The sequence below is a fragment of the Theropithecus gelada genome, chromosome 6 (genome assembly GCF_003255815.1).
Source record: "Theropithecus gelada isolate Dixy chromosome 6, Tgel_1.0, whole genome shotgun sequence".
NCBI classification, from domain to species: Eukaryota; Metazoa; Chordata; class Mammalia; order Primates; family Cercopithecidae; genus Theropithecus; species Theropithecus gelada.
In genome coordinates, this window is record NC_037673.1 from 60,730,187 (window position 1) to 60,742,059 (window position 11,873).

An 11,873-nucleotide genomic window follows, 5' to 3' on the forward strand; every position below is an offset into this window, starting at 1 on the left:
AAAAAAACAAACAACCCCATCAAAAAGTGGGCAAAGGATATGAACAGACATTTCTCAAAAGAAGACATTCATACAGCCAACAGACACATGAAAAAATGCTCATCATCACTGGCCATCAGAGAAATGCAAAGCAAAACCACAATGAGATACCATCTCACACCAGTTAGAATGGCAATCATTAAAAAGTCAGGAAACAACAGGTGCTGGAGAGGATGTGGAGAAATAGGAACACTTTTACACTGTTGGTGGGATTGTAAACTAGTTCAACCATTATGAAAAACAGTATGGCGATTCCTCAAGGATCTAGAACTAGATGTACCATATGACCCAGCCATCCCATTACTGGGGATATAACCAAAGGATTATAAATTATGCTGCTATAAAGACACATGCACACGTATGTTTATTGCAGCACTATTTACAATAGCAAAGACTTGGAATCAACCCAAATGTCCATCAGTGACAGACTGGATTAAGAAAATGTGGCACATTTACACCATGGAATACTGTGCAGCCATCAAAAAGGATGAGTTTGTGTCCTTTGTAGGGACATGGATGCAGCTGGAAACCATCAATCTTAGCAAACTATCACAAGAACAGAAAACCAAACACCGCATGTTCTCACTCATAGGTGGGAACTGAACAATGAGATCACTTGGACTCAGGAAAGGGAACATCACACACCGGGGCCTATCATGGGGAGGGGGGAGGGGGGAGGGATTGCATTGGGAGTTATACCTCATATAAATGACGAGTTGATGGGTGCAGCACACCAACATGGCACACGTATACATATGTAACAAACCTGCACGTTACGCACATGTACCCTACAACTTAAAGTATAATAATAATAAATAAATTTTTAAAAAAAGATACTTTAACTCACCAATAAAGAAATTCAAAGTAAAAAAAAAAAAAAAAAAAAAAAAAAGATAATACTGATGTATTCAGTCTGTGCTATGACAATTTGTAGCAAATCTATAAAATTTCTTCAGCACTTCATTGGTAAGAGTTTTAGAAATTATCATCTTAATAGATGCTCAGAAACTACTACATAAAATTGAATATTCCAGATTATTTAAAAACTAAGAATAGAAATATATTATTTTAATAGTATTAGAAAATATATCTTAAGTGAAACGAAGAATACAAATATTTAATGATGAAACACTACAGATGTGTTTTAGATACTGTTAAGTGTCTCCTTGTCAATTCTGCCCTTTTTCTTTTAGTTATGAGATCCACACAGTTTAGTTACATAAGAAAATAAATTAGTATTATATGTACTATAATTGCAGAATTTAAAATCAACAGAATAACTGAGAACTATTACATTACTATAAGAACTATTACCATGAGAACTATTAAAACCATTTAATGAGATATGCTGTTACTAATAGGACTTTATATTGGAATAGGTCTATTTCTTATAGATCAATCACTGTAATTTTAAAAAGTGATAAATGGGAAAATTAAATTAAATACTAGGAAACTATATACAATACCTGAATGAAGAAAGGCATAAAACCTTATTTAGGAATACAAAGTTGAATAAGATAGCGTATGCTCCTGAGTAATATGGCTAAATAATGCAAATATATCAATTATTTATAAACATTAAGTTGATTTTCATCCTTACTCCATTTAAATTTCATCAATTAAAATTCCAATAGATTTTTAATCCACAAAATTATTCCCAAGTTAATATGAAAAAATAAACAGAAAAAATCCCCTAAACATTTTTGAAAAGGGAGGAAATGAAGGAGGTAATTCCCTTCCAAATATTAAATTGCAAATATAAGCAATGCTCAGTGGTACTGACACAGGAATAGACTGGCAAAGCAGAAGAATCAAATAGAAAGTCTTGAAGTACATAAAAGTCTCACAAACCCTGGGATCATTTAATATGTATATTAAATATGCTATTCTACGTCTGTTAGAAGGACTCCGACATCCATAAAAGATGTTGATCTGTTTACTATTGATGTTCTTTTTTAAAGCACACCATATATTTAGAATAACAACTCCATACTGGCCACTTAAGTAGAAAATATCTTTTTTTTCCTAATTCATTGCTTGCCTTTTAAATTAAATGAGAAATTTTTGATGTACAATTTCTGAAAATCATTTTCCAGCCTAATCTATTGATCTTTTCTCTGGCCGAGTATCATGCTCACTCTTTCTTCAAGAGTATGTCACTCATAGAAGAACTTACAAGTTTTTAGAAAAATTGAGTCAACTCTTTACAACTTTGTCACTTTTTTTCTTTCACTTCCTTTCTTTCCTTTTTTTCTTTCTTCTGGTAATCTATTTGTGAAAGTATTAGAAGCTGTTTTGAAAAATATTTGTATCTTTACAATTTTTTTCCACTCCAAGAAAGGTAGGAATACTATATTAATGCTGAGAAGGCTGTAATCAAGGTATAAAAACAGCTAAGAATCTCTGGACTTCATTCTGGCAGTAAAACGTTATATCTTCCATTCAACCTGTTACCCTCCTGGCCCTGAAAATTGGTATATAACTCTACTGCTTTATACTTCATCAGTGTTCTGTAGCCCTTACTATTTCATCACAGATTTTTCTGAATCTATCCAACTCTCCTTCTTCTTTCACTTAAATCTCTCCACCTCTGATAGTTCTAATACCTCAGAATATAAGCATAGTCAGGTCTCTCTCATTGTAAAACAAATAAACCAATAACAGAAACCTTTCCTCCCATAGTCCAGTCATCCTAGTGGTACCACTGAGACCTCTTTCTCTAATCCTCTTCAGAGCTCGTCTTCTGAACAAAACCACTTATGTAAGTGGTTACAAATTTGAATCATCAGATTCTCCCAGAAATATTATGTGTGGGCATTTTAAGGTTCACATTTCCACCTAAATAACTGAATCAGAATTTCTCATGGGTCTAGAAATCTACAGGTATATGTAGTATATGGATAATGTTAAACCCGTGGGAATTAGGGGGTTCTCTGGGAAATGAGAAATTAATAGAAATTTCTCAAAGAAGATATAAGCTTACTAAGAAGGATTTAGCAGGGCAAAAGACAAAGACGGGAGAAAAATGCTGTATTAACAGTGGTTCTTCAACTCGAGTGCACATGAGAAACACATAAAGAGCTTGTTAAAAAAAAAAAAAAAAGAAACAGAAAAACAGATCACGAATTTAGTGGGTCTTGGATGTAAACTAGAGTTTGCATTTCTAACAAGTTCCCAGAATATGCTAATGCTGCTGGTTTGGGGACCACACTTTGAGAACCACTGTTCTAGAGTGAAGACTGGCCTATGGAAAAAAATAAAAATAAAACCTGGAAGCTATAAGGTTCATGGTTTCTTTCAGGAAAAGAGACTCAGTATTATTTAAATGGAGAAGTCAAAGTGTAAATACATAATAACATAATGGTTACAGAATCAAGAAAGAGTCAAGACTTGCAAGCTATTATGAGCAGGATTTAAAAATCTAGAATTTGTACTAAGATCAATGAGAAGACATTGAAGGTTTAAAGCAGTAATCTGACACTACACATTTGAACAGGGAGGAAATTTTTACACTGCAACACTTTGGTTGCAGTGTAAAAAATGAAGAAAGTAAGGCAAAAATATTACTTAGGAAGCTGTTATAATCTAGGTGAGAGATGGTAGAATCTGAGCTAGAACAGTGATGATAAGAAGTGAAAGATTAGTAGCCAAAAATGATATATAAGAGGAAAATCAAGAGGATTTGGTGACTGATTTATTTTCAATTTAAATGCTCTAAGTCTGTCAGTATGACTAGAGATTACAGCCTCACAATAAACCAGTTTGTTTTGCTAGAATAATGAGTTAATCAAATGCCTGTGGTACTCATGCCTAGATAATGAGTAACAATAAGTCAAATACAATTGTTCTTATATTTTTGTATATTCCCAACATGAGTTAATATCACATACAAATTAATTATGTATAGGAGTCTACTATCAGGGTGATCTGCAAAGCATGTAAGAAAACAAAACAAAACAAAACACCAGTTAAATTTATGGATTGTTAGCATATTTAGAGCTGAACACCCTTATGAAAATCATGATTTCTCCCTGTATCTACAGACAGCATTATGTGCACAGTTTCCAGGAATTCTCAGCCTCCTTAATGTCTCTCCTTGGAAATTTCCCTCCATTGAAACATTGGCTCCATATTAATAACTATTGAATGAAGATTATAGATTTATAGCTACGCTCACACATATCTAGTGAGTAGTTTAAAGAACTTAAGCCCATAAAAATTGCCAAAAAATTTAAACTTGATCCTTTGGCTAGGGCTAATAGTATTTAATACCTAAATTAGTTTTCTCATGAGATTTTTGTAAGAATTAAATTATATGTTTGTGAAAGCATTTTTTTTTACTGCAATTGCTCTAAAATGCAACTTAGCATTTTTGTTACCATTCATAATGGTAATATAAGAAAAACTATGTGCCTAGAAGGACTGTGAGATGCTCAATTGGGACATTCCAAGAAGCTGGGAAAATTAATTATTAGGAGAGTTTGAGAATAGTACATATGGATCCAGATTAGATTTATAGGCCAAACATCTTCACTGGACAATATTCCATCTTTTGTGTGTAATCATTTAACACAATTGTTTCTTGGACACAATTGTTAGAAGAAGACCACAAATATCTGGTATCCTTCTATGATCAATTTGAAAAATGCTTTTATTGAATGATTTAGCAATACAGAATGATACTTCAATATAAAGTCCACTGTACTGCCTATTCTCAATGCATTCCTAATCTTGTTTCATTAATTACTGTTATTGCCTGGAGTGCTCATTAAATAAGCAACACATTTTCACTTCATTCTGAAACTAAAATGGAGTTGCAAAATGGTTTCTATATAGCTCTTGGAAAAACTTAATTGACCCTGGTAAGAATTTCAGCTTGTTTATATTGTTGGTAAATAGGTTGCTTCTTGTCGTCAAGGTTTCTAAGCTCTGATAGATATCACTTTCATAAGTTGACAGACAAAAGATTGACAAACAAAAAGTTTATCATTTCCAACTCTGAGAAAAGGTAAATGACTTTACCAAGTTCCTTCCCATTTTCCCCTTAATAGAATTTGAAAACAAAATTAACTTTTAAGAGGGCTCTAAAATTAAAAAAAAATTAAATTAAAGCAAAGAAGAAATTGGCTGAACATGAATTAAGTTTTATAAGTCCACCAGTGGTCCTTAATTCCTTAATTCTACCTTCTGTTTCCAAGCAATTCGTAGTGCAGTCCAGAATAAAACTCGAAGATGCTATGTAAAGATAGCTTCCAGTTCAATATCTTATCAAGCAGCAATTACAAGTGTATTAAAATAATCTGTTGACAAAACAAATGATGTTTTCTGCTTTTAAATCTCCTTGACGAAGCTTGTTAATGTGAAAATTATATATTAAAAAGCGGCCATTTGAAATATTCATTAGCAGAGGCAAGCAGCAGTGAATAGATCTAGAAAGTTTGTATAAAATTGCCTTAAGGGAACAAGGGAGATTAAAGACAGTATGGATAGAGATCCATCGAGTCCCCCTTGGAAAGCCAAATCAAAAGACCAGTTAGTATTAATTAGATTACACGCAAAGCAAAAAGAGAGGCTCAAAGGAACAAAAATAACTTTTTTCCTATGACTTCTAAAAAAATTTACATGTGTGTGTGTGTGCACGTGATGCATGTGTCCCTGTGTATGTTTGAAGTTATTAGTTATGAAGAGGATCAATTGAATGTGAGAGTCATAGGAAGAAGAATCAAAGTTCAACCCCATGATAATTGCTACAGGTATTAAGGAGAGAAACAGTAAGAGTGGAGAAATTGAGTTTATGCACCTTGGTCTTCCTCTCTTATAGGTAATCTCACATATTTGATTTTCATTTTCAGAATCGAATTTCATGTTCATGATTCATTCCAGTTTACTTAGAAAATATGTAAAATAAATCTAGAATAAGAATATATCTTATTCAAGAGTTGGGTGATACCATAGAAAACCTATATACTGCATCTTAAAGCTTGAGGGTTAGTGGGTCCAAAATCCATCCAAAGAAAAGGAAGCTGCACAGTGACAGTGACAATTTAGGGGCTCTATTTTCAAATGGGATTTGAAGTGGGAAAATAAGCTCTGCTTGAGGTTTTCAGTTTAACTTGTCATAGACATGCTAAATTCATGGACTATATATGTGAACATCTGCCTGATCTAGAGAAATAAGAAATGAAACTTTAGAACTTCAGCTTTCTTTCCCACCTTCTCTCACACACACACTCACACGCACAAGATAGAGACAGGGAAATAATTATACTAATTTTGTTTTTAGTAAAATATAAAAAAGTAAAAATATAAACACATTTTAAAATAAGATCTTGAGAGAAATATGATTCAACATTATAAACTAAACATACATAAACATTTGTAAATTTTAACATAAATTATATTTAAAAGTTTGTCTTATTTCAGAAATTTCATAAATTCAATAAAAAAGAATAAACACATTTTCTTGTTTTGCATGTATAAAATTACATGACACTATGAATATTCTTTTAAATAGAAACTGTTTGAAGTTCTAAGGATAAAAGTGTTTATAGTACAAAGAATTTTTCCTATGATAATATAGCTCTTATGAATATAACAGAATATTCAGGTGTACATTCAGATAATGCATTTTAAATCTCAAATTATTCCTGTATGTTATTTTTTGATGAGAACATACTTTGCTGATCTGTTAGCTCTTAAATGAACTCAAACAAGAAGCTACTTTGTAACTTGAAATTTGAGGATTAATAATTCTTACCTTTAATGAGAAATATTTTTGATAATTATATAAATAAATTGATAATAAAAACATATTATGTACTTCATTATCATAGCCCTGAAGTGCGCTTTAAAATGTGCTTATAATAAATCATTTTACTCTGTTTAAAATAGTGCAGTTTCTAGCAGAAAACCACCTCCTTTCATCTGCCTAAGAAAATCAGCTTCTTTCACCTATGTACTGTTTTATAGATTATATTCATTTTAGTTAATCTTTATATCTATATTTTGCCAATACCACATAGTCTTCATATCTATAGCTTTTCAATCGGTTTTTTGAAATCTGGTAGACTAAGCCCTTCAGCTTTATTTCTCCAACTTCATTTTGAAAATTGCTTTGACTATTCTAGATCCTCCTAATTTTCATGCAAATTTTAAAATCATCTTGAGAATGAATACATAAATCCTTCTAGAGAATTTATTGGGATTGAGTTAAATCTAAATAACAAAATGAGGTCATTTAACAATATTGAATCTTCCATTCCATAAATGTAGTACATGCTTATATTTATTTAGTGTTGCTTCAATTTTTCTTAGCCATGTTTTATAATTTTCAGGGTGGAGGTTTTGAATGGTATTTGTTTGGCTTATTTGTAAGTAGTTTACATTTGTTGGTGGTATTGTAAATGGAACAGTTAACTTTCATTTTCAAATTGTTTGTTTCTTATGCATGTTTACAAGCAATTTTTATATGTAAATTGTGGGTTCTACAGCCTTGCCAAAATCTTAATTCTAGTAGTAGATTTATAGATTATTTGTCATTTTCTGCATAATCATATCACCTTTAAATAGAGACAGTCTTACTTCTGTATTTTGATCTTCATTCATTTTATTTTTTTCCCTTATTGCAGTTTCAAGGATCTATAATACAATGTTTTGTTAACGTGGTAAAAGCAGACATCTTTGTTTTAATCTCGTATCAGGGAGGAAAACAAATCAGTCTTTCATCAAAATACATCACGTTGGCTCCAGATTTTGTTGTTGTTGTTGTTGTTGTTGTTGTTTTGTTGTTTTGTTGTTGTCTTTCTGTCGGCCAGGCTGGAGTCCAGTGGCACGATCTCGGCTCACTGCAACCTCTGCCTCCTGGGCTTAAGCAATTCTCCTGCCTCAGCCTCCCGAGTAGCTGGGAGTATAGGCATGTGCCACCATGCCCGGCTAATTTTTGTATTTTTAGTAGAGATAGGGTTTCACCACATTGGCCAGGCTGGTCTCGAACTTCTGACCTCAGGTAATCCGCCTGCCTCGGCCTCCCAAAGTGCTGGGATTACAATTGTGAGCCACCACACCCAGCGAACTTAATTTTTTTTTAGAGCAGTTTTAGGTGTGTGGCAAAATTGAGCAGAAATAGAGAGAATTCCCATGTATTCCTGGCCTCCACACATGCGTAGACTCTCCCATTACCACATCCCCCAAAGCATGATTCATTGGTTACAGTCAATGAACCTACATTGATGCATCATCATCACTGAAGTCCATAGTTTACATTAGGGTTCACTCTCGATATTGTACACTCTGGGTTTGAACAAATATATAATGACAAGTATTTACTACTATAGTTTTATACAGAATAGTTTTGCCATCTTAAAAGTTATCTTTGATCAATCTACTCATCCCTCACCCTTCCCTAATTCCTGGTAACCACTGATCTTTTTACTGTCTGCATAGTTTTGCCTTTCCCAGAATGTCATGGGGTTGGAATTGGAAAGCATATATGCTTTTCATATTTGTTTCTTTCACTTATTAATGTACATTTTAAATTCCTCCCTGTTCTTTCATGGCTTGGTAGCTAATTTCTTTTTAACCAATTATTTCCATGAAGGTCACTCATCTACAAATGAACTCATCGAAGGCATTCTGCAATTCTGTAATAGTACTTCTTATGCTTAGTATTTGTTTTTGTTTTTTTCCTAGAATTTTTATCTCTGCCTATGTTTCCCATCTGTTCTTGCACGTTGTCTACTTTTTTTGTTAGAATCCTTAGTATATTAATCAAACCAAAGTCCATCTTCTCCTTAGTTCCAAAATGTCCTCATTATATTATATAAGTGATTTAGTACTTCCCACAAAATCCATACCTCATAAAATTCCAGATGCTATTCTCAGCCCAGTCTTAGGCAGCCAGAAGAAAATCTATTATCAGTAAGGAAAGAAGGTGTTGTACACTATTATTTAGTGGCCTGGAGAAATGGTTTCAATAGTGATAGGTGGAAATAATTTTAGAATGAATATAATATGAGTCAAATAGTAATGTATGTACTGACCTTCCTTCAGTACATGCTCAGCTCCTAATTTGCAATCATGCTGACAAAGCCCTGTAGTCAAATTGCTTTCTGAAGAATTAAGTTCTTTACTAAGTAACCATTCAACTGGTCTTTATTTGTTTGCAATTATAGAAAGCCAAGTTTTTTTTGGCATACTGGAAAAATAGCAGTCTCAGGAAATTGATAAGGAAATCAGAAGTACAGATATATATATAATATACATTATTTATATATTATATAAAATAATTACACACTAATACATACTGTTACATATTACATTATACACACACACACACACACACACACACCCCTCCTCTCTCTAGAGCCACAGGAATTGGAGACAAGATTATTTACTAACATACAACTCTAACTTGTACTCCTGTGGTATATGTTCTATACTATGGTATTTGATCATGTTAGAACATGATCAAAGTTGTAATTATGTATGTATATATTTATCTATCCCCTATAGTATACATTCTAAGAGAAGCAGTGCCTAGATTTATCATATTTCTTTTACTATGAACCAAACTAACCAAGTGCCTGGCATATATAAGCTACTATAAGAAGTGTTAAGAGAATTGATGTCAGTAGTTCCGTTACAGTAGGTAGACATGAGCAGAGCAGGAGCGGACACACACACACATACACGTACACACACACACGCACCCCTCAGCTGATGGCCAGGTGGTTGTTAACTGTGTCTCTAAAAATAATAATTAATCATAGCTGGCACCAGGGAAGGCAGTCTCCAACTACAAAAATTCTGAAACTGGTGATCCATAGCTTCTCAATAAGATCTCAAGAGTTGGATCGGTGAGCTCAAGCATGCTCACTAAGAGGCAAAATGGTGGAGTTTAACCTTTCTCTAGAAATACTAGACTGGTAAGGGAAGAACACCTAAAATCAGCATGAGTACAACTCCAGTAAACACACTGCCTATGCAGCACCTCCCAAGTGTTAGCAGGCCACTGCCATGCGGACAGCCCACCCCAAGGGGAGAATAAGTGGAGAGGGGATGCAAAACCCAGGAAGTGTGCCAATGTATAAAACTCCAAGTCAGAGGTCAAACCACATACTTGATATCTCAAGTCACCTGCTTGGCCCTCTTCCAAGTGTACTTCCTTTCATTCCTGTTCAAAAGCTTTTTAATAAACTTTCACTTCTGCTCTAAAACTTGCTGCTATATCGCCTTCTGCCTTATGCCCCTCAGTTGAATTCTTTTTCTTGAAGAGGCAAGAATTGAGGTTGCTGCAGACCCATACAGATTCACTGTCACTAACTGTTCCCCTATCTGGTAGTTAGCCATAGGGTAGAATAACTTTTCCAAAGTCAGTAAGAAGGCAGACTATGCTGCCTAAAGGCTGCCCTTTCAAAAAAATTAATTCTGGCCAAAGGGGAGAACACACAAAAATTCTTGTGGTCATAGGGAAATTGGGTGATGTTAATAATATAGTACACTCGTAAGGAAATTAAGGAAAGGCAGCAGTCAGGAGGAACATCTGATGAGCTTTGATTTTAAAATATTAATCTTCCAGAGTTGCAGATCAAAGAGTACATGAAGTACCAACAGCGTAAGGGATGTGAGCTGTAGGTGGAGGGGAGACTATTATCAGAGCTGCCACTGTTGATATAGCGGGTTGTTGCAAATGTGAGCAAATGAGCTAGCATTAAGAATAAGAGCAGATGATATGATAAAGCTCAGCATAGAAGGCCCAACCTGGAGAAAATTGTCAACCCAAAGGGTGAAGAGAAGCCATCTATGTACTGAACCCAGGACTAGAAGAAAAATAAATGATCTATATGTTGTATGGATTTAAAAAAAACAAAAACAAAAAAAAACAACAAAGAAAAAAACAAACAAAAAAAAAAAACGGAGCAGAGCGCGAGCGGCGCGAGAAAGCTGAAGGTGATGTGGCCGCCCTCAACCGACGCATCCAGCTCGTTGAGGAGGAGTTGGACAGGGCTCAGGAACGACTGGCCACGACCCTGCAGAAGCTGGAGGAGGCGGAAAAGGCTGCAGATGAGAGTGAGAGAGGAATGAAGGTGATAGAAAACCGGGCCATGAAGGATGAAGAGAAGATGGAAATTCAGGAGATGCAGCTCAAAGAGGCCAAGCATGTTGCGGAAGAGGCTGACCGCAAATACGAGGAGGTAGCTCATAAGCTGGTCATCCTGGAGGGTGAGGTGGAGAGGGCAGAGGAGCGTGCAGAGGTGTCTGAACTAAAATGTGGTGACCTGGAAAAAGAACTCAAGAATGTTACTAATAACCTGAAATCTCTGGAGGCTGAATCTAAAAAGTATTCTGAAAAGGAGGACACATATGAAGAAGAAATTAAGCTTCTGTCTGACAAACTGAAAGAGGCTGAGACCCATGCTGAATTTGCAGAGAGAACGGTTGCAAAACTGGAAAAGACAATTGATGACCTGGAAGAGAAACTTGCCCAGGCCAAAGAAGAGAACGTGGGTTTACATCAGACACTGGATTAGACACTAAACGAACTTAACTGTATACAAGCAAAACAGAAACTCCGGAGCTCCGTGGTCTTTCTTTTCTCTTGTATGAAGTTCCTTTTGTTATTGCCATCGTCGCTTTGCTGGAAATGTCAAGCAAATTATGAATACATGACCAAATATTTTGTATCGGAGAAGCTATGAGCACCAGTTAAATCTCATTCCTTTTTTTTTTTTTCAAGTGGCACCAGCTTTTTCAGCTCTCTTATTTCTTCCTTGAGTTGCATTTATTCCTAAAGTAGGCAGGGTATTTCCTCATAAGCATACTTTCTTAAGACAGAG

The 11,873-nt window shown here is 34.6% G+C and overlaps 1 protein-coding gene across 1 annotated transcript; it reads left to right on the forward strand.

The window, feature by feature from the left end:
• The first annotated feature begins 10,964 nt into the window (after positions 1 to 10,964).
• On the forward strand, positions 10,965 to 11,631 carry LOC112626369 (tropomyosin alpha-4 chain-like). Its single transcript, XM_025388399.1, has one exon. The coding sequence runs from the start codon at positions 11,118 to 11,120 to the stop codon at positions 11,565 to 11,567; it is 450 nt and encodes a 149-aa protein (XP_025244184.1). The 5' UTR covers positions 10,965 to 11,117; the 3' UTR covers positions 11,568 to 11,631.
• The last annotated feature ends 242 nt before the right edge of the window (positions 11,632 to 11,873 follow it).